This window comes from Mesoplodon bidens (genome assembly GCF_964165515.1).
Source record: "Mesoplodon bidens genome assembly, chromosome: 3".
NCBI classification, from domain to species: Eukaryota; Metazoa; Chordata; class Mammalia; order Artiodactyla; family Ziphiidae; genus Mesoplodon; species Mesoplodon bidens.
In genome coordinates, this window is record NC_138178.1 from 75,210,181 (window position 1) to 75,234,506 (window position 24,326).

Genomic DNA, 24,326 nt, shown 5'->3' on the forward strand with positions numbered 1-24,326 from the left:
CCCGCCCCTCAAGCCCAGATGCCAGAAAATGGAATAGGGCATTAGGTTATGAGATGGTTCAGAGCAATGGTAGATAGAACCGCGGGTAAGGATGGTTCCTGAATATTCCTTGCTGGCCTGTTGTTGTTCAGTAGTTTATAAGATTTTGGAGTGATACGATTCCACGAGTATTTTCCTGAGGCCAAGCCAGACACTTGTCCACACAAGGTGATTGTGCTGACATCCATTTGCTGGCATGGAAGGGCCTTTGCTCTGGAGTCCCTAAAGAATCGATAATGACATTAAACTCCAAAACTTACAAATGCATTTTGTGGAGAATGCTGCTTATCTTGGAAAACAGATGGTTCTGGGATAGAAGACTCAACATCAAAGGCATAAAACATCCCAGAAAGTGCTGGATTATCTTAGAAAAGCTGACTAGTGTCTGACATCAGTTCTAGCCATCTGGCAGAGGAGGGCCTTCCTGTTCCTTGGGTCACAGTGGAAAGATGGGCTGTCAGGCTACTGAACCGAGTGTGTGCTTTGCCTCTGTGCTAATCTCGGACTCTCCTTTTAAACGTTGAAGGCCGTTAGAGGAAGCAGGAGGTGTCCAGTGTGACCTGATGCCTGCGGGCGTGTGTCTGGGGAAGTCTGCGCTTCCCCACTTTTATAGTAGTGCCTCGTTGCCTTGTTCTCTCTTGGGTCTCCCCGGACCAGGACTTCATGTCCCACCACTAAATATATGTTCCCATCAGTAAATCTGTGCTCAGAGCATCTTATATACAGAACACGGTGTCCCTGCGGCCGGCCTGGTGTGTGAACCTGGCTCGCTTGCTCTGACTCTGAGCTCGTGGTGCAGGGCGCAGCCAGGCCAGCGTTAATTAGGATGCTCTGTTGATTCTTTTCTGGTTTCAGGAGAGGGTCAGTGGAGAAGAACTGGAGAAGAATGATCGAGATTGTGCAGTGACAGAAGCAGCTGGGTGGCTTGGGAGAGCATGCTGGGCTGAGCGGGAGGGGAAGGAAGCCAAGAGGATGGCGGTGGATGCCGGGCTGCCCCCAGGGTCGTGGCGGAAGCACATGCGTCCCAGCTCCTAACCCCTAACTCGCAGAGGCTGAGCTGAGTCCACTGAGAGGCTTGCCTAGGCTCCAGGGGACGTGGGTTTGAGTGCTACCTGCCACTCCATGCTCCTGTCGCTGGGAGCTGGCCTCCGTCCTTGCTGTGCATCCATTTGAGGAGCAAATGACCACACAGACCTTCCTACCTCAGGCTTGATGTGTGGGCTCAGGTGATGGGAAGCCTGAGAAGCCCCTCATTTAATCCGAAGGTGCTGTACAGGGGCACGTAATCATTTTCCCACGCTCAGATTTCAGAAGCCCATTCGTTAAACCTAACATGGTTTCTCTTGCTCAGGGTGAATTTGTAAAGACTGCACTGGAACCACATGACTACGCCTCTTTCTTCAGCACAAGAAAGCTCAGGGCTGCCCCCTCCACACTGCAGAAACCCCTCTGGGGTTTGCCCACGACAGCTCTGCTGTAACTGCGAGACCCCAGACACCAGAGGGGTTTCCAAGGAGACACGTTTCTTTCTGGAGAAGCTTCAGCCACGTCGGAAGCTCCCTGAGGTCAGGGCCAGGCTGCCTGGTGCACACCCAGGCCTCTGGCTCACGTGTGGCTGGTGCAGGAGGCGCTCAGAGTGGGCTCCAGGCGGGTGCCAGGATCGTAGCAGCACCTACTTCCCAAGGGAACTGCCGGAGGGGACGTCGGGCTGATGGCCCTTCTATAGTATTGGTGCCTTCAGCAGACAGGCTTGTGCTAATAAAGGTGACTGTAAAGGTGACAGCCTGGCCTGCACGTGACAGCAGCCCCCCTTTCTACACACATACACAGCCCTGCTCCGGCACGTGCCCAGCCGCCGTCAGGGTTCCTGCCCCCCAGACCTCAGTGAGGACGGGCGAGGCTGGCCGTGGCCGGTGCTGCTGCCTGTTCACAGGGTAAGGCACAGTCCAGGCAGCTTCACGAGGTCTCAGAGCCTGTCTCCTGAGATCGGGATGGGCTTTCTCCGCAGTCAGCTTGGGCTCTCGCAGGGTCAGTAGGATTCTTTCCAGGGAAGGCTGGCCAGGTCGTCTTGGGGCGGGCAACCCAAGTGCCGCCTTGACTTCTGGGGAATGCAAACCTGATTGTATCACCAAGGACACCCCACCCCCTCTGTGGCTTGACACTGTCTTTGCAGCACCCAGGGCCTGTCACAGAGGGCCCCGCTGACGCCGCACCCGCCTCTGGGCTCGCCCGCCCTGTCTTCTGTTTCCTGGCTGCCTGGGCCTCCCCATTCTCAGACACACCAGGGTCTCACTTAGGGTCTTCTGGGGGTCTTTGCCTTCCCCTCCCTCCCCACTCCCTCCTGCACACGCACACACCACACACACACACACACGTCAGTCAGGCTCATTCCTGCTTACACATCTGGTTTCAGCTCAGGTGTCCCCTCCTTCCCACGTGGCCTCTAAGCACTGGTCACTCTCGGGGCCTCCCTGAGCCTCCACCAGGGTCAGCCTGGGGTGGCTGAGTGTCAGCTCCGACCTGGCCCTTGGTAACTGGTGGGGGGTGGATGGTAACAGGTCACCTTAGGAGTGAGGGGTGACACCTTCCTTCGGTTCCTCTGCTGCTAGACCCTGGAAAGGTGGGTGGAAGGACAGTTTCAACCTTTTAGGGATTTAGTGAAGTCCGTCCTGGAGGCTGGGGGTGGGAAGAAGACGACCAGTGCCGAGCGCTGACAAGATACTTACTTGCTTCTTCCCTGAGTGGTTAAAGGGTACATGGGGTGGGACCTCTGTTATTTACTCACCCATGTGTGCATCCATCCATCCATCCTCCCACCTATCCATCTCCCTGTCCCTCTCTTGCTCTCTCCCTCCATCTCTCTGCTCATCTTCCCACCCACGCATTTACCCATTTGTTCACATCCATCCATCCATCCATCCATCCATCCATCCTGCTGTACAACAGACATTCAGTGTGCTTGCTCAGCGCCAAGCCCTGTGCTGGGCACAGGGGACATACAGATAAGTGAAGCATGGTCCCTGGACTCAAGGAAACTGTTTTCTGGAAGGGTCCCTCCTGGAATCTTCCAATACGCTTGTCTCTCTTACATTCATTAGAAAGAGGGATGAGTCCAACTGAATAGAAACAGTTGAGAGCTCCATACAGAGACGTGAAGTCCCCCAGTGCATGTAGGCTCTCTGGGAAGGAGGCACAGTGGTCTCAAGTCTGTAGCCGAGGGGCTGCTGTGTGTGACGTCAGACGTAACCTTTCACACGTAGTGTAGACGTGAGTTGTGAACATTTCACTGTTTGAGATAAATCACTGGTGCTTTCTATTTACGAGGAAATGAATTGATCAAAGTGGCTCAGAGGTTTGATGAAGTTACTATCAATAAGAGAATCCTCCCAAGGAAGAAAAACTGATGTGTTGATGTAATTCATTTAAAGATGTACGAACAAACCACATGGTGTTAGAGGGAAACATGGTGGAGCTCAGAGCAGCTGCTCCCTGGCAGCACACAGCCCTGTCGGTGTGGGGCTCTGTGCAGGGTTCCTTCCAAGTGGCAGGCGTGCATGTCGAGAGGCTGTGTGCATCGTGTGTTTTATTTTTATTTTTTAAAAATTTATTATTTTTTTGTTGGAGTATAATCACTTTACAATGTTGTTTTAGTTTCTGCTATACAATGAAGTGAATCAGCTATATGTATACATATATCCTCTCCTTCTTGGACCTCCCCTCCCTCCCCCATCCCACCCATCTAGATTGTCACAGAGAACCAAGCTGAGCTTCCTGTGCTTTATAGCATGTTCTTGCTAGCTATCAGTTTTACACATGGTAGTGTATATATGTCGATCCTAATCTCCCAATTTGTCCCACCCTCACCTTCCCACCCTGTGTCCACATGTCCGTTCTCTACGTCTGTGTCTCTATTTCTGCCCTGCAAATAGGTTCATCTGTACCATTTTTCTAGATTCCACATATATGCGTTAATATACAATATTTGTTTTTCTCTTTCTGGCTTACTTTGCTCTGTATGACAGACTCTAGGTCCATCCACATCTCTACAAATGACCCAATTTCGTTCCTTTTTATGGCTAAGTAATATTCCATTGTATATATGTACCACATCTTCTTTATCCATTCATATGTTGATGGACACTTAGGTTGTTTTCATGTCCTGGCTATTGTAAACAGTGCTACAATGAACATTGGGGTACATATGTCCTTTTGAATTTTGAATTATAGTTTTCTCAGGGTATATGCCCAGTAGTGGGTTGCTGGGTCATATGGTAGTTCTATTTTTAGTTTTTTAAGGAACCTCCATACTGTTCTCCATAGTGGCTGTATCAATTTACATTCCCACCAACAGTGCAAGAGGGTTCCCTTTTCTCCACACCCTCTCTAGCATTTATTGTGTGTAGATTTTTTTTTTCTTTTTGCGGTACGCAGGCCTCTCACTGCTGTGGCCTCTCCCGTTGCGGAGCACAGGCTCCGGACGTGCAGGCCCAGCGGCCATGGCTCACGGGCCCAGCCGCCCTGCAGCATGTGGGATTCTCCTGGACCGGGACACAACCTGCGTCCCCTGCATCAGCAGGCGGACTCTCAACCACTGCACCACCAGGGAAGCCCCACTGTTTGTAGATTTTTTGATGATGGCCAATCTGACTGGTGTCAAAAACTACTGGTGTCAAAACTACTCATTGTAGTTTTGATTTGCATTTCTCTAATAATTAGTGATGTTGAGCATCTTTTCATGTGCCTCTTGGCCATCTGTATGTCTTCTTTGGTGACATGTCTACTTAGGTCTTCTGCCCATCTTTTAATTGGGGTGTTTGATTTTTTGATATTGAGATCCATGAACTGTTTGTATATTTTGGAGATTAATCCTTTGTCTGTTGCTTCATTTGCAAATATTTTCTCCTATTCTGAGGATTGTCTTTTCGTCTTGTTTATGGTTTCCTTTGCTGTGCAAGAGCTTTTAAGTTTAATTAGGTCCCATTTGTTTATTTTTGTCTTTATTTCCATTACTCTAGGAGGTGGGTCAAAAAGATCTTGCTGTGGTTTATGTCAAAGAGTGTTTTTCCTATGTTTTCCTCTAAGAGTTTTATAGTGTCCAGTCTTACATTTAGGTCTTTAATCCATTTTGAGTTTATTTTTGTGTACGGTGTTAGGTAGTGCTCTAATTTTATTCTTTTATATGTAGCTGTCCAGTTTTCCCAGCACCACTTATTGAAGAGGCTGTCTTTTCTCCATTGTATGTTCTTGCCTCCTTTGTCATAAATTAGGTGACCGTATGTGTGTGGGTTTATCTCTGGGCTTTCTATCCTGTACCATTGATCTATATTTCTGTTTTTGTGCCAGTACCATACAGTCTTGATTACTGTAGCTTTGTAGTATAGTTTGAAGTCAGGGAGTCTGATTCCTCCAGCTCTCTGTTTCTTTCTCAAGATTGCTTTGGCTATTCGGGGTCTTTTGTGTTTCCATACAAATTGTAAAATTTTTTGTTCTAATTCTGTGAAGAATTCCATTGGTAATTTGATAGGGATTGCATTGAATCTATAGATTGCTTTGGGTAGTATTTTCATTTTCACAGTATTGATACTTTCAATCCATCTGTTCATGTCATGTTTGATTTCTTTCATCAGTGTTTTATAGTTTTCTGAGTACAGATCTTTTGCCTCCTTAGGTAGGTTTATTCCTAAGTATTTTATTCTTTTTGTTGTGATGGTAAATGGGATTATTTCCTTAATTTCTCTTTCTGATTTTTCATTGTTAAGGTATAGGAATGCAAGAGATTTCTGTGCATTAATTTTGTATCCTGCAACCTTACCAAATTCATTGATTAGTTCTAGTAGTTTTCTGGTGGCATCTTTAGGATTTTCTATGAATAGTATCATGTCATCTGCAAACAGTGACAGTTTTACTATTTCTTTTCCAATTTGTATTCCTGTTATTTCTTTATCTTCTATGATTGCCATGGCTAAGACTTCCAAAACTATGTTTAATAAGAGTTGTGAGAGTGGACATCCTTGTCTTCTTCTTGATCTTAGTGGAAATGCTTTCAGTTTTTCAGCATTGAGAATGATGTTTGCTGTGGGTTTGTCATATATGACCTTTATTATATTGAGGTAGGTTCCCTCTATGCCCATTTTCTGGAGAGTTTTTATCATGAATCGGGGTTGAATTTTGTCAAAAGCTTTTTCTGCATCTATTGAGATGATCATATGTTTTTTATTCCTTAATTTGTTTATATGGTGGTCACATTGATTGATTTGCATATATGGAAGAATCCTTGCTTTCCTGGGATAAATCCCACTTGATCATGGTGTATGATCCTTTCAATGTGTTGTTGGATTCCGTTTGCTAGTATTTTGTTGAGGATTTTTGCGTTTATGTTCATCAGTGATATTGGTCTGGAATATTCTTTTTTTGTGATATCTTTGTCTGGTTTTGGTATCAGGGTGATGGTGGCCTTGTAGAACGAATTTGGGAGTGTTCCTTTCTCTGCAATTTTTTGGAGAAGCTTGAGAAGGACAGGTGTTAGCTCTCCTCTAAATGTTGGATAGAATTTGCCTGTGAAGCCATCTGGTCCTGGACTTTTGTTTGTTGGAAGATTTTTTTTTTTTTGCGGTACGCGGCCCTCTCACTGTTATGGCCTCTCCTGTTGTGGAGCACAGGCTCCGGACACACAGGCTCAGCGGCCATGGCTTACGGGCCCAGCTGCTCTGTGGCATGTGGGATCTTCCCAGACTGGGGCACGAACCCGTGTCCCCTGCATCGGCAGGCGGACTCTCAACCACTGCACCACCAGGGAAGCCCTGCTGGAAGATTTTTAATTACAGTTTCAATTTCATTACTTGTGATAGGTCTGTTTATATTTTCTAATTCTTCCTGGTTCAGTCTTGAGAGATTGTACCTTTTCAAGAATTTGTCCATTTCTTCCAGGTTGTCCATTTTATTGGCATACGGTTGTCTGTAGTAATCACTTATAATCCTTTGTATTTCTGCGGTGTCAGTTGTGATTTCTCCTTTTTCATTTCTAATTTTATTGATTTGTGTCCTCCTCCTTTTTTTCTTGATGAGTCTGGCTAAATGTTTATCAATTTTGTTCATCTTCTCAAGGAACCAACTTTTAGTTTTGTTGATCTTTGCTATTTTCTTGTTTTCTATTTCATTTATTTCTGCTCTGATCTTTATGATTTCTTTCCTTCTACTGACTTTGAGTTTTCTTTGCTCTTCTTTCTCTAGTTGCCTTAGGTGTAAGATTTGATTGTTTATTTGAGATTTTTCTTGTTCTTGAGGTGAGATTGAATTGCTATAAAATTCCCTCTTAGAACTGGTTTTGCTGCATCCCATAGGTTTTGGGTTGTCATGTTTTCACTGTCATTTGTTTCTATGTATTTTTAAATTTCCTCTTTGATTTCTTCAGTGATCTCTTGATTATTTAGTAGCGCACTGTTTAGCTTCCATGAATTTGTGTTTTTTACAGTTTTTTTCCTGTAATTGCTTTCTAATCTTATAGTGTTGTGGTCAGAAAAGATGCTTGATACAATTTCAACTTTCGTAAATTTTCTGAGGCTTGATTTGTGACTGAAGATGTGATCTATCCTGGAGAATATTCCATATGCACTTGAGAAGAAAGTGTATTCTGCCACTTTTGGGTGGAATGTCCTATAAATATCAATTAAACCTATCTGGTCTGTTGTGTCATTTAAAGCTTGTGTTTTCTTATTTATTTTCTGTTTGGATGATCTGTCCATTGGTGTAATTGGGGTGTTAAAGTCCCTTACTATTGTGTTACTGTTGATTTCCCCTTTTATGGTTGTTAGCATTTGCCTTATGTATTAAGTTGCTCCTATGTTGGGCGCATAAATATTTATAATTGTTATATCTTCTTCTTGGATTGATCCCTTGATCATTATTTAGTGTCCTTCCTTGTCTCTTGTAACATTCTTTATTTTAAAGTCTGTTTTATCTGATACGAGTATTGCTACTCCAGCTTTCTTTTGATTTCCATTTGCATGGAATATCTTTTTTCCATCCCCTCACTTTCAGTCTGTATGTGTCCCTAGGTCTGAAGTGGGTCTCTTGTAGACAGCATATATATGGGTCTTGTTTTTGTATCCATTCAGCCTGTCCGTGTCTTTATGTTGGAGCATTTAATCCATTTACATTCAAGGTGATTATCAATATGTTCCTATTACCATTTTCTCAATTGTTTTGGGTTTGTTTTTGTGGGTCTTTTCCTTCTCTTGTGTTTCCGGCTTAGAGAAGTTCGTTTAGCATTTGTTGTAAAGCTGGTTTGGTGGTGCTGAATTCTCTTAGCTTTTGCTTGTCTGTAAAGCTTTTGATTTTTATGTCAAATCTGAATGAGATCCTTTCTGGGTAGAGTAACCTTGGTTGTAGGTTTTTCTTTTTCATCACTTTAAGTATATCCTGCCACTCTCTTCTGGCCTGCAGAGTTTCTGCTGAAAAATCAGCTGATAACCTTAGGGGGATTCCCTTGTATGTTATTTTTTGCTTTTCCTTTGCTGCTTTTAATGTTTTTTCTTTGAATATAATGTTAGTTTGATTAATATGTGTCTTGGTGTGTTTCTCCTAGGGCTTATCCTGCCTGGGACTCTCTGTGCTTCCTGGACTTTGGTGGCTGTTTCCTTTCCCACGTTAGGGAAGTTTTCTACTATAATCTCTTTGAATGTTTTCTCAGACACTTTTTTTTTCTATTCTTCTTCTGGACCCCTATAATTCGAATGTTGGTGCGTTTAGTGTTTTCCCAGTGGTTTCTGAGATTGTCTTTAATTCTTTTCACTCTTTTTTCTTTATTCTGCTCCTTGGCAGTTATTTCCACCATTCTATCTTGCAGCTCACTTATTCGTTCTTTTGACTCAGTTATTCTGTTATTGATTCCTTCTAGTGTATTTTTCATTTCAGTTATTGTGTTGCTCATATATGTTTGTTCTTTAGTTCTTCTAGATCTTTGTTAAACATTTCTTGTATTTTCTCAATCTGTGCCTCCATTCTATTTCTGAGATTCTGGATCATCTTTACTATCATTACTCTGTATTGTTTTTCAGGTAGGTTGCCTATTTCCTCTTCTTTTACTTGGTCTTATAGGTTTTTACCTTGCTTCTTCATCTGTAACATATTTTTTTGTCATCTCATTTTTTTTTTTTTGATGGGTGAGATTGTGTTCCTATCTTACTGTTTGTTTGGCCTGAGGCTTCCAGCACTGGAGTTTGTAGGCTGTTGGGTAGAGCTGGGTCTTGGTGCCGAGATGAGGACCTCCAGGAGACCTCACTGTGATGAATATTCCATGGGGTCTGTGGTTCTCTTTTAGTCCAGTGGTTCGGACTCAGAGCTCCCACTGCCAGAGCTCAGGCCTGACCCCCGTCTTATGAACCAAGATCCTGCGAGCCGCATAAGGCGGCCAAAAAAAAAAAAAAAAAAAGCAGAACAATAACAGAGTAAAAAATAAAATAAGATTAGAAGACTAACAGATATGTTAGAAAAAATAAATATAGATGAAACAACAACCAGAATGTAAAACAGAACCACAATAGCAAAAAAGAGGGAAAAAAAAAGCTGAAAAGGCCTTGGCTGTGGGGGGGCAGGGCTTTGGCGGTGGACGAGGTCTAAGCTTAGGACCCACATGCAGGAAAAGGCCCTGGGGGTGGGGGTGAGGGGCGGGCTTAGGCTCAGCGCAGCCAGTGTGGCCCACGAGTGCCTCTGGCCTCAGAGGACTGAGGATCAGGTCCCGGACCCCAGCAGGCTCCCTAGGCCTGAGTGGCCAAGGGAAATGCTAGGCACGTTCCCCCCTGATCCTCCAATCCCAGAGGACTCCTCCCCATCTGCCTCTCCTCTTCTTCCTCCCCACCCCCCATGCCCCTAGGACCAGTGGGGCTGGAGGGGGCCCTGGAAGGCAGAGGACCCAGCCTGGGACCCCAGCAAGCTTCCCAGGGCATGAGTGGGCAGGGGAAACTAGTTGCATCTCCCTTGATCCTCCGATCCTGGAGGGTCCCTCCCTGGTCGCCGCTTCTCTTCTCCCCGCACACCCCCACAACCCTAGGACCCACACGGCTGTAGGGTGCCTTGGAGGGTGGAGGACCTGGCCTGGGAGCCCAGCAGGCTTCCCAGGGCCTGAGTGGGCAGGGGAAACACCAGCTGCACTTTCCCTGATCCTCTGGTCCTGGTGGTTACCCCCACCCCATCTGCCTCTCCTCCTCTTCCCCCTCCTCTGTCCTTCCTATGCCCCTAGGACCCATGCTGCCAGAGGGGGTCTCGGAGGGTGGAGGACCAGGCCCGGGACCCCTGCAGGCTTCTCGGGGCCCGAGTGGGCAGGAGAAACGCTAGCCACACTCCCCCCTGATCCTCTGAGCCTCCGAGGGTCTCTCCAGGTGTGGGAACCCCTCCCTTCTCCCAGCCACCTCTCAGGGGTGCCGGTCCTTTCTGATCTCCACTTCTCCCCCCTCACTCCCCCCACGTCCTACCTGGTCACTCGGGGGTGCCTTCCTTTTCCTTGGGCGTCGGAGTCCTCACCCGTGTCTGGTAGATGCTCTGGTTGTGGGGAGACGTGAACTCTGCGTCCTCCCACTCCGCCATCTTGACTCTGCTTCTCTGGTGTGTTGTTTTATTAAATTACCTTTTTAAAATTTATTATTCCGTTCCCCCATGTTCTTGCCTGTTATTATATAACAGCTCTGTTGAGATATAATTTACAATCCATCAAGTTTATTTCTTTTAAAGTATATACTGTTGTGGTTTCTAGTATGTTTACAGAGTTGTGCAACCACCACCACAGTCAGTACCTCAAAAAGAAACCCTGTACCCGTTAGCAGTCTCTCCCTTTCCAACTACCGCCCAGCCCTAGGCAACCACAAATTCTACTTTGTCTCTCTAGAATTGCCTGTCGTGGACATGTCATACAAGTGGGATCATACAATGTGTGGTCATTTGCATCTTTTTCTTTTTTTCATTTAGCATAACATTTTTAAGGTTCATCCATGTCGTAGCATGTATCAGAATAACTGAAGAATATTCCACTGTATGGATATACCACTTTTCAAAAATCCATTTCTTGACTGATGGACTTTTGGGTTGATGTCAGTTTTTGGCAACCATAAATAATGCTACTATGAATATTGTGTTTTTATGTGGACATATGCCTTCAGTTCTCTTGGGTATATACCCAAGTGTAGAATTTCAGGTCATATGGTAACTCTATTTTTAACATTTTGAGGAGCTGCCAAATTATTTTTCAAAGTGATACACCATTTTACATTTTCTCCAGCAATAGGGGAGTGTTCCAGTTTCTCCCCATCCCAGCCAGCACTCTTTGCTTTTTATCTTTGTGATTATGGCCCCATTTTAATGCTTGAGAACTAGTATCTCGTAATGGTTTTCACGTGCATTTCCTTGATGACTAGTGACATAGAGCAACTTTCCATGGGCTTGTCAGCCCTTTTTATGTGTTCCTTGGAGGAACGTTTATTTAGTTCCTTTGCCCATTTCTTAATTGGATTGTCTTTTTATTTTTGAGTTGTAATAGTTCTTTATATATTCTGGATACAAGTCTCTTATCACATACATCTTTTGCAAATATTGATATTTTCTCCCATTCCATGGGTTGTCTTTTCACTTTCTTGGTGACGTAATTTGAAGTGTGACATTTTGAATTTTGATCAAGTCCAGTTTATCTGCTTTTCCTTTGGTGGCTTTCTGTGTTGCAGTAGTAATAGTTGTATTTTATAAATGCATGTCCTTTTATTCCCATCTAAAGGGAGTTAACGGGGAGGAAGTTATTTGACTCTACAATGAATATATATAGAAAAATTCACAGGGAAGTCATTACTTGGAAGAAAGCTATGCCCAGATCCTGGGCCCGTGCCCTGTGGGCTGCTCCACCCCAAACTTAGCATAAGATCCAGAAAGCCCACTCTTGGGTATATATGCAAGAGAACTGAAGGCATATGTCCACATAAAAACTTGTACACCTATGTTCATAGCAGCATTGTTGATAATAACCCAAAACTGAAATCAACTAAAAAATCCATCAATTGGCAGTGGGGATAGACAAAATGTGGTATATCCATACAATGGAATATTCTTCAGCTATAAAATGGAATGAAGTACTAATACATGCTACAACATGGATGAACCTTAAAATCCGGCTCAGTAAAGAAAACCAGACGCAAAGTGGGCAGAGGATGTTGGGGACACAGGGTCTTGCAGAAGCTTGCCTTAGGGGTTCAGTGTCTGGCAGCGGTGGTGACACTCATTGCTATGCATTGGACCTCAGACAGATTTTCCCTCAGAGTTTTAGGCTACCCCAGCATCGGGTATTTTTGAGAAGATTCAGACCTGGATGGGAACCCTAGAACTTGATTTTCCTCGTAATCGGTATCTTGAGCCCTCCTTCTGGCTGGTGGCAGAAAACGGTGATCTTAGATTTGCAGAGAGCGTGGGCAGTTTTCCCAGGGAGATACCCACGGTGGCCACACGATGGCAGCCTTGCACAACCCAAAGCCCGCTCAGCCCAGGCGGCAGGCAGCCCTTCGTGTGTGTCCCCAGGCAGTGGACCCAGCCTGCCTCCTGCAGAATCCGCGGAGGCCCAGCCTGGGTGGGCATCTTTAATCTCAGCTGGAAACTAGGTGCTTTACAAGGGAAAGAAACAGCCGTGCAGACTGCTCGTGCCTGCCTCTGTTGATCTGTTTCAATATGGAACTAGTTTCCCCCCTCCCACCCCACTCCGCCTCTCTGGCATTTCAGTGTGCAACAAGACGAATAATAAGTTAGACGTATTCTTGAGAGAGCTCAAATCTCTCTTTATTCCTTTCTTTCTTTTAAGGAAAAAATGTTTATCTTTCATTGTGAGTCCAGGAGTGCAGACAGATTTCAAAGTTTCCTGATTTCTTCACTCACCTGGTAGGCTTGCCAGCAAAAAAATAGGACCTGGAGCTGCCAACACACTAAAATTCACCCTACCTCCCTCCGCCACAGGTTGAAAGAGGAGGCCGTGAGGCTCGTCTGCTCCCAGGGTCGCTCACAGGGTGAGCGCTTGGGCGATGCTGCGGTGAAAGGGAGAGAATGAAAAATGTTGGGTGAACACTGAACCATCTGTGGAGGTCTGGTGTGCTCCCGGCAAAGAGAATTGTTCCCTCTTGATTTCCATGCACCCGCAAGTGGGATTCACACTGTCCCCATCAGCACTGGGGTGCAGAGAAACAGGGAGATCATTCCATTAAGCTCTCTTTTTAAAAACAGCTTACTGAGATATAATTGATATACAGTAAACTGCACATACTTACTGTATATAATTTGGTGAGTTTGGACATATGCACATACCCGTGAAGTCGTCACCACCATATCAAGATAATGGACGTGTCCATCACCTCCAAACATTTCCTGAGTCCCTTTTTTTTGGGGGGGGGTAAGAAGATTTAACAGGAGATCCGCCCTCTTCATCATTTTTTAAGTGCATAATACGCTAGTCGTGACTGCAGGTGCTGCTGCACGTTAGCTCTCTGGAATGTGTTCATCTTACGTAACTGAAACTTTATATCAATTGAACAACAGCTCCTGCATCCCCACTGCCCTGGCCCCTGGTAACCACCATTCAATTTTCTACTTCTATGAGTTTGACTATTTTAGGTACCTCATGTAAGTGGAATCATGCAGTATTTTTCATTCTGTGTCCGGCTTATTTCACTCAGCTTAATGTTCTCCAGTTTCATCCGTGTTGTCACCAATGGCAGGATTTCCTTCTTTTTCAAGGCTGAAGAATATTCCATTGCACGGAGAGACCTGCAAGATGGCGGAAGAGTAAGACGTGGAGATCCCCTTCCTCCCCACAAATACCTCAGAAATACATCTACATGTGGAACAACTCCTACAGAACACCTACTGAACACTGGCAGAAGACCTCAGACCCCCCAAAAGGGAAGAAACTCCCCACGTACCTGGGTAGGGCAAAAGAAAAAAGAAAAAACAGAGCCAAAGGGTAGGGGTGGGACCTGCACTAGCAGGAGGGAGCTGTGAAGGAGGAAAGGTTTCCACACACTAGGAAGCCCCTTCACTGGCGGAGATGGTGGAGGGGGGCGGGGATGGCGGGGTGGACGGAAGCTTCGGAGCCATGGAGAGCACAGCAACAGGGGTGCAGAGGGCAAAGCAGAGATTCCTGCACAAAGGATCGGTGCCGACCGGCACTCACCAGCCTGAGAGGCTTGTCTGCTCACCTGCGGGGATGGGTGGGGGCTGGAGCTGAGGCTCGGGCTTCAGAGGTCAGATCCCAGGGAGAGGACTGGGGATGGCTCCGTGAACACAGCCTGAAGGTGGCTAGTGCACCACAGCTAGCCGGGAGGGAGTCCGGGAAAAAGTCTGGAGCTGCCTAAGAGGCAAGAGGCCATTGTTTTGGGGTGCGCCAGGAGAGGGGATTCAGAGCACCGCCTAAATGATCTCCAGAGACGGGCGCGAGCTGCGGCTATCAGCGTGGACAAGAGACATGGGAATGAAATGCTAAGGCTGCTGCTGCAGCCACCAAGAAGCCTGTGTGTAAGCACAGGTCACTGTCCGCACCTCCCCTCCCAGGAGCCTGTGCAGCCCACCACTGCCAGGGTCCCGTGATCCAGGGACAACTTCCCCAGGAGAACACATGTCACACCTCAGGCTGTTGCAATGTCATGCCAGCCTCTGCCACTGCAGGCTCGTCCTGCACAACGTACCCCTCCCTACCCCCAGCATGAGTGAGCCAGAACCCCCGAATCAGCTGCTCCTTTAACCCCATTCTGTCTGGGTGGGAACAGACGCCCTCAGGCAACCTACACACAGAGGCGGGGCCAATCCAAAGCTGAACCCTGGGAGCTGTGCAAACAAAGAAGAGAAAGGGAAATCTCTCCCAGCAGCCTCAGGAGCAGCGGATTAAATCTCCACAATCAACTTGATGTACCCTGCATCTGTGGAATATCTGAATAGACAATGAATCATCCCAAAGTTGAGGCAGTGGACTTTGGGAGCAATGATATATATATATTTTTCCTTTTTCTCTTTTTGTGAGTGTGTATGTGTATGCGTCTGTGTGTGATTTTGTCTGTATAGCTTTGCTTTTATCATTTGTCCAAGGGTTTTTTTTTTTTAGTATAGTTTTTAGCATTTGTTATCATTGGTGGATTTGTTTTTTGGTTTGGTTGCTCTCTTCTTCCTGTCTTTTTTTCTCTTTTTTGATTATTTTTTAATTTTTAAAAATTATTTTTTATTTTAATAACTTTATTTCCTTGTTTCTTTCTTTCTTTCTCCCTTTTCTTCTGAGCCGTGTGGCTGACAGGGTCTTGGTCCTCTGGCCGGATGCCAGGCCTGTGCTTCTGAGGTGGGAGAGCTGAGTTCAGGACACTGGTCCACCAGAGACCTCCTGGCTCCACATCATATCAAATGGTGAAAGCTCTCCCATAGACCTCCATCTCAACGCTAAGACCCAGCTCCACTCAACGACCAGCAAGCTACAGCACTGGACAGCCTATGCCAAACAATTAGGAAGACAGGAACACAACCCCACCCATTAGCAGAGAGGCTACCTAAAATCATAATAAGGTCACAGACACCCCAAAACATACCACCGGACGCGGTCCTGCTCACCAGAAAGACAATATCCAGCCACATCCACCAGAACACAGGCACTAGTCCCCTCCACCAGGAAGCCTACACAACCCACTGAACCAACCTTAGCCACTGGGGGCAGACACCAAAAACAACAGGAACTACGAACCTGCAACCTGCGAAAAGGAGACCCCAAACACAGCAAGTTAAGCAAAATGAGAAGACAGATAAACACACAGCAGATGAAGGAGCAAGGTAAAAACCCACCAGAACAAACAAATGAAGAGGAATTAGGCTACCTGAAAAAGAATTCAGAGTAAGGATAGTAAAGATGATGCCAAATCTTGGAACTAGAATGGAGAAAATACAAGAAACGTTTAAAAAGGACCTAGAAGAACTAAAGAGCAAACAAAGATGAACAGCACAATAAATGAAATTAAAAATTATCTAGAAAGAATCAATAGCAGAATAACTGAGGCAGAAGGATGGAGAAGTGACTTGGAAGATAAAATAGTGGAAATAACTACCACAGAGAAGATTAAGAAAAAACAATGAAAAGAATTGAGGACAGTCTCAGAGACCTCTGGGACAACATTAAACATACCAACATTCAAATGATAGGGGTCCCAGAAGAAGAAGAGAAAAAGAAAGGGACTGAGAAAATATTTTAGGACATTATAATTGAAAACTTCCCTAATAGGGGAAAGGAAATAGTCAAGTCCAGGAAGCACAGAGAGTCCCATACAGGATAAATCCAAGGAGAAACATTCCAAGACACATATTAATCAAACTATCAAAAATTAAATACAAAGAAAATATATTAAAAGCACCAAGGGAAAAACAACAAATAACATACAAGGGAATCCCCATAAGGTTAACAGCTGATCTTTCAGCAGAAACTCTGCAAGCCAGAAGGGAGTGGCAAGACATATTTAAAGTGATGAAAGGGAAAAACCTACAACCAAGATTACTGCACCCAGGAAGGATCTCATTCAGATTTGACAGAGAAATCAAAACCTTTACAGACAAGCAAAAGCGAAGAGAATTCAGCACCACCAAACCAGCTATACAACAAATGCTAAAGGAACTTCTCTAGGCAGGAAACACAAGAGAAGGGAAAGACCTACAATAACAAACCCAAAACAATTGAGAAAATGGTAATAGGAGCATACATATTGATAATTACCTTAAATGTAAATGGATTAAATGCTCCAACCAAAAGACATAGACTGGCTGAATGGATACAGAAACAAGACCCATATATTTTCTGTCTACAAGAGACCCACTTCAGATCTAGGGACACATACAGACTGAAAGTGAGGGGATGGAAAAAGATATTCCATGCAAATGGAAATCAAAATAAAGCTGGAGTAGCAATTCTCATATCAGACAAAATAGGCTTTAAAATAAAGACTATTACAAGAGACAAAGAGGACACTACATAATGATCAAGGGATCAATCCGAGAAGATATAACAATTGTAAATATTTATGCACCCAACATAGGAGCACCTCAATACATAAGGCGAATGCTAACAGCCATAAAAGGGGAAATCAACAGTAACACAATAATAGTAGGGGACTTTAACACCCCACTTTCACCAATGGACAGATCATCCAAAATGAAAATAAATAAGGAAACACAAGATTTAAATTACACAATAGACCAGATATATTTAATTGATATTTGTAGGACATTCCATCCAAAAACAACAGAATACACTTTCTTCTCAGGTGCTCATGGAACATTCTCCAGGATAGATCATATCTTGGGTCACAAATCAAGTCTTGGTAAATTTAAGAAAACAAATCATATCAAGTATCTTTTCCGACTACAATGCTATGAGACGATATCAATTACAGGAAAAGATCTGTAAAAAATTAAAACACACGGAGGCTAAACAATACACTATGTAATAACCAAGAGATCACTCAAGAAATCAAAGACGAAATGAAGAAAAACCTAGAAACAAATGACAATGAAAACACAATGACCCGAAACATATGGGATGCAGCAAAGCAGTTCTAAGAGGGAAGTTTATAGCAATACAATCCTACCTCAAGAAACAGAAAACATCTCAAATAAACAACCTAACCTTACACTTAAATAATTAGAGAAAGAAGAACAAAAAACCCCCAAAGTTAGCAGAAGGAAAGAAATCATAAAGATCAGATCAGAAATAAATGAAAAAGAAACGAAGGAAACAATAGCAAAGATCCATAGAACTAAAAGCTGGTTCTTTATTTTTCTTTTGCGGTATGCAGGGCCTCTCACTGCTGTGGCCTCTCCTGTTGAGAAGCACAGGCTCCGGAAGCGCAGGCTCAGCGGCCATGGCTCATGGGCCCAGCCGCTCCGCGGCATGTGGGATCCTCCTGGACCGGGGCACGAACCCGTGTCCCCTGCATCAGCAGGCAGACTTTCTACCACTGTGCCATCAGGGAAGCACCCAAAGCTGGTTCTTTGAAAAGATAAAATTGATAAACCATTAGCCAAACTCATCAAGAAAAAAAGGGAGAAGACTCAAATCAATAGAATTAGAAATGAAAAAGGAACAGTAACAATTGACACTGGAGAAATACAAAGGATCATGAGAGATTACTACAAGCAACTATATGCCAGTAAAATGGACAACCTGGAAGTAATGGACAAATTCTTAGAAAAATGCAAACTTCTGACACTGAACCAGGAAGAAATAGAAAATATAAACCGACCAAGCACAAGCACTGAAATTGAGACTGTGATTAAAAATCTTCCAACAAACAAAAACCCAGGACCAGATGGCTTCACAGGCAAATTCTATCAAATATTTAGAAAAGAGCTAACACCTATCCTTCTCAAACTCTTCCAAAATATAGCAGAGGGAGGAACACTCCCAAACTCATTCTATGAGACCACCATCACCCTGATACCAAAAGCAGACAAGGATGTCACAAAGAGAGAAAACTACAGGCAATATCACTGAAAACATAGATGCAAGAATCCTCAACAAAATACTAGCAAACAGAATCCAACAGCGCATTAAAAGGATCATACACCATGATCATGTGGGGTTTATCCCAGGAATGCACGGATTGTTCAGTATACACAAATCAATCAGTGTGATACAACATATTAACAAACTGAAGGATAAAAACCATATGATCATCTCAATAGATGCAGAAAAAGCTTTTGACAAAATTCAACACCCATTTATGATAAAAACCCTCCAGAAAGTAGGCATAGAGGGAACTTACCTGAACATAATAAAGGCCATCTATGACAAACCCACAGCCAACATCGTACTCAGTGGTGAAAAACTGAAACCATATCCACTAAGATCAGGAAGCAGACAAGGTTGCCCACTCTCAGCACTATTATTCAACATAGTTTTGGAAGTTTTAGCCACAGCAATCAGAGAAGAAAAAGAAATAAAAGGAATTCAAATCGGAAAAGAAGAAGTAAAGCTGTCACTGTTTGCAGATGACATGATACTATACACAGAGAATCCTAAAGATGCTACCAGAAAACTACTAGAGCTAATTAGTGAATTTGGTAAAGTAGCAAGATACAAAAGTAATGCACAGAAATCTCTGGCATTCCTATACACCAATGATGAAAAATGTGAAAGAGAAATTAAGGAAACACTCCCATTTACCATTGCAACAGAAAGAATAAAATACCTAGGAATAAACCTACCTGAGGAGACAAAAGACCTGTACTCCAAAAACTATAAGACACTGATGAAAGAAATTAAGGATGATACAAACAGATGGAGAGATATACCATGTTCTTGGATTGCAAGAATCAACATTGTGAACATGACTGTACTAGCCAAAGCAATCTACAGATTCAATGCAATCCCTATCAAATTACCAATGGCATTTTTCACAGAGCTAGAACAAAAAATTTCACAATTTGTATGAAAACACCAAGGTCTCCAAATAGTCAAAACAATCCTGAGAAAGAAAAATGGAGCTGGAGGAGTCATGCTCCCTGACTTCAGACTATATTACAAAGCTACAGTAATCAAGACAGTATAGTACTGGCACAAAAACAGAAATATAGATCAATGGAACAGGATAGAAAGCTCAGAGATAAACCCACGCATATATGGTCACCTTATTTTTGATAAAGGAGGCAAGAATATACAATGGAGAAAAGAGAGCCTCTTCAATAAGTGGTGCTGGGAAAACTGGACAGCTACATGTAGAAGAATGAAATTAGAACACTCCCTAACACCATACACAAAAATAAACTCAAAATGGATTGAAGACCTAAATGTAAGGCCAGACACTATAAAACTCATAGAGGAAAACATAGGCAGAACACTTCATGACATAAATCACACCAAGATCCTTTTTGACCCACCTCTTAGAGAAATGGAAATAAGAATAAACAAATGGCATCTAATGAAACTTAAAAGCTTTTGCACAGCAAAGGAAACCATAAACAAGACCAAAAGACAACCCTCAGAATGGGAGAAAATATTTGCAAATGAATCAACTGACAAATGATTAATCTCCAAAATTTACAAGAAGCTTATGTAGCTCAATATCAACAAAACAAACAACCCAATCCAAAAATAGGCAGAAGACCTAAAGAGACATTTCTCCAAAGAAAATATACAGATTGCCAACAGACACATGAAAGGATGCTCAACATCACTAATCATTAGAGAAATGCAAATCAAAACTACAATGAGGTATCATGTCACACCAGTCAGAATGGCCATCATCAAAAAATCTACGAACAATAAATGCTGGAGAGGGTGTGGAGAAAAGGGAACCTTCTTGCAGTGTTGGTGGGTATGTGAATTGATATAGCCACTATGGAGAACAGTATGGAGGTTCCTTAAAAAACTAAAAATAGAGCTACCATATGACCCAGCAATCCCACTACTGGGCATGTACCCTGAGAATACCATGATTCAAAAAGAGTCATGTACCAAAATGTTCATAGCAGCCCTATTTACAATAGCCCAGAGATGGAAACAACCTAAGTGTCTATCATCGGATGAATGGATAAAGAAGATGTGGCACAATGGAATATTACTCAGCCATAAAAAGAAACGAAACTGAGTTATTTGTAGTGAGGTGGATGGACCTAGAGTCTGTCATACAGAGTGAAGTAAGTCAGAATGAGAAAAACAAATACCGTATGCTAACACATATATATGCAATCTAAAAAAAAAAAAAGATTTTGAAGAACCTAGGGGCAAGACAGGAATAAAGACGCAGACGTAGAGAATGGACTTGAGGATATGGGGAGGGGGAAGGTTAAGCTGGGATGAAGTGAGAGAGTGGCATGGACTTATATATACTACCAAATGTAAAATAGATAGCTAGTGGGAAGCAGCCGCATAGCACAGGGAGATAAGCTCGGTGCTTTGTGACTACCTAGAGGGGCGGGATAGGGAGTCGGAGAGGGAGACACAGGAGAGAGGAGATACGGGGATATATGTATATGTGTAGCTGATTCACTTTGTTATAAAGCAGAAACTAACAAGCCATTGTAAAGCAATTATACTCCAATAAAGATATTTTAAAAATTCCTTTGCATATATATATCACTTTAAAAAAAATCTATTCATCTGTCATTGGACACTTAGGTTGTTTCAATGTCTTGGCTATTGTGAGAAATGCTGTAGTGAACATGGGGTGCAGAGATCCACAACATTGTAAATCAACTATACTTCAATAAAATAAATTTTAAAAAAATCCTGATTTCGATTCTTTCTCTTTAATGGTACCTGCCAGAGCAGGACTGTTTCAGTCAGACTCATTTTTTGCATTTGATGGCATTTTATTTTTTTCTTTCTTTTTTTTTTTAAAAATGACTATTTATTTATTTTGAATTTTATTTATTTTTGGCTGCATTGGATCTTCGTTGCTACACTCAGGCTTTCTCTAGTTGCGGCGAGCGGGGGCTACTCTTCGTTGTGGTGCGCGTTCTTCTCATTGCGGTGGCTTCTCTTGTTGCCGAGCACGGGCTCCAGAGCAGAGGCTCAGTAATTGTGGTGCTTGGGCTCAGTTGCTCTACGGCATGTGGGATCTTCCTGGGCCAGGAATCGAATCTGTGTCCCCTGCGTTGGCAGGAGGACTCCTAATTACTGCACCACCAGGGAAGTCCCCATTTTATTTTTCTTATGCAACCTATTCCCTTCCTTTTGTGCACCACTGCATTGCAGGGAGGTGGGGGTGGGGGTGGTGTGACCCCCACCTCTGGGGAAATGTGCATGGACCCCCCCCCAGAGCAGGGTTCTGGGGAGGAACACATGTGGGGCCCTTGGTGCTCCTGTGCAGCCCCTGCCCGTCCCTGCTCTCAGCTCCCTGGCCCTTCAGCATCCTCCCTGGGGGAGGGGTTCAGGAAGCCCTGGGGCCCGTGCTCCTAGAGGCAGGTCACCATCCAGCTGTGATCTGGACTCCCTTCTCTTCTGTGTCATCAGTGTGGCCCCATTTTCACCTTTAGTTTTTCTGATATGCTACTCGGCCTTTTCTCAGCAGCAGCATCTAAAACATTTTGGGGCCAGTTTTGCTCATCTATAAAATGGGAATAATGTCCCCCTTGCAGGATTCACTGAGAGGCTTAAGGTTAAATGCCCTATATATAGGGATGCCCAGGTCCTGGTGACCGTGGCTGTAATGCTGAGAAAAATGGACTTGGGGGTGAGAAGAGGGGAGGGCACAATAGCAAGCAGAGCTGCTGCCTGGCTGCCTGCCCCATGGAGGGCGAGCTGTGTGGGGGTGAGATGGGGAGCAAGTCTGGCCCTCAGGTCTGGTGGGACGGGTTGGGACACCCTTCTGGCTGACACCCACCCCCAAGTTAAGCCAAGCTGGGCCAGCTCCTAGAGGAGCCGAGCCCGCTCAGCGCCAGCGTTCCACACGGGGACAGCATGCTTTCCACCTCTTGGGGTCCTTGTTCCTGGGATGAAACAGTGCGTGTGGGTTCATCCCCTCCGTGGGCCAGGCACTGGGCTGAGGCCGGGACAGCCTCACGCACGTGGAGCCGTGTTCCCTCCCCTCCTGGAACGTTCTGGCCAGTGTGAGTAGCAGCTGCTACTATTGCAAAAAGCAATGATGGTAATGGGGACAGGGGTTCTGGTTTCCTCCTGGCCTTAACAATCAGCATGTGACATATGACATTAAAAAGTGCTGGTAAAAGAACTCCTTTGGGAGAATAAGCACAGAGCCTGTCGCAGATGAAGACAGAAGGGGGAGGGGGGAATCGTCCTCCCACTGCTCTGGGCTTCAAGGGCCAGATACAAGTACAGCCAGTGAGGTGAATGTGGAGAGGTGGGGGGGGATTTCTGAAGAGCGTGCTACTGGTGGGGTGGGGATGGGGAGGAGGGAGAGAAAGAGAGAAAGAGAGAGAGGGAGGAGAGGGGGAGGAGGGAGGGGCAGGGACAGAGAAAGGGAAGGGGGAGGGAGGGGAGAAGGGGAGGGGAAGGGGGAGGAGGGAGGGACAGAAAGGGAGGGAAGGAGGGAGGGGGAGGAGGAGGATTTGGGGCGTGGTGGATAAGATCTGTGGCAGTGGCTGGTGGCATTGTTTGGCCACCCTGGACTTTCTGTTATGATGCTAAAGGAGCAGCCTGGAAGCGAAAGTCCACTTGGATGTTCACCTTGATTGCCAGCTCCCTGAATTCAGGGTGGAGGCTCCTGACCCTACAGCACTGAGGCAGTCGGCTGTGGTCTGTGACTCAATTGACAGCCCGAATAGATGGAAAGAAAGCCCAGAGAACTTGGATGCTGTCAAATCTGGTGGGTGTCCCTTGTGGAGAGGCCCTGGGGCTGGGTGGGTGGGCACACACCCAGGTTAGGAGGGCTGTGCTCCAGGTGACAGCTCTGTGGGGCCTGCAGGGCAGGGCTGGGTGACCCAGCAGCCCTGAGGCTCTGCATGGGAACAGGCGCCCTTGCCTTTAAGGGAGTCATATCCTGCTACGTTTCTACCTGGCCCAGAGGTACACTGCAATTTCTTGGTGTTTATACTTCTAGATCTTTTTCTTTAAAAGGCTATAGTAGTGATCATATTGTACATGCAATTTGCTTCTTGCTTTTTAAATTACCTGAGTTGTTTTACCCCAGTGTTTTAACCATCATACTTAAGACTGCCCAAGGTCTCCTGGAATACCATAATTTACACGACCACATTCCTCCTCCTGGATATTTAGGCTGCTTCCTGGTTTTAGCTATTATAAAGAACTATCTGCCAAATGTAGAGATCTTATCCAAAGGGATAAAAGCAAAGCATGGAGATAGGGGAAATATATTTGGTTGGGGAGGATTTCCGATATCTCTGAGACCCTTCCCTCACAAGGCCACCCTGCCTGGGGATTCTGTTTCCTTGGCACAAGCTTTGGCTTTAAGAGTCTACCCCCTACCCCCGTCAGCCTCTCTCTGCCTGGGACCCCCAGCTCTGAGCTCTCCTCCTGGGTGGATGGGAAGCACAGGGAGAGGAGGGGCACGGGCTGGACTGACGCTCAGCTGTGAGGCAGCGTTCAGAACCGTGGAGCAGAGACGTCCAGTTGCAAGAGAGGAGGGCACAGGCCATGCCTGCTTCCTGGCAGACATGCCGTTTCTGTATTGCTGCCCAAGAAAGATGAAATTTAGCCCATAAATATGGTTCTAACCATGCAGTCCCGCAAGGGCATCCCCATCCACAGGATGGGGAATCTTGGAGCTTTGGGGTGAGGGTGGCGTGGGGACTGTTTGGGCTGCATTGATGGCCCAGCCCCTGGTTTCTCT

At 44.9% G+C, this 24,326-nt stretch overlaps 1 protein-coding gene across 1 annotated transcript in view; it reads left to right on the forward strand.

Annotated features, from left to right (window-relative positions):
- Positions 1-1,074, forward strand: part of LOC308614447 (protein FAM169B-like) — a gene marked incomplete at its 3' end in the record, with an annotated part of 84,728 nt that extends 83,654 nt beyond the window's left edge. Inside the window, 1 exon segment of the mRNA XM_081228901.1 lies at positions 895-1,074. Coding sequence (XP_081085027.1) covers positions 895-1,074 — 180 coding nt within the window.
- Between the last annotated feature and the right edge of the window lie 23,252 nt (positions 1,075-24,326).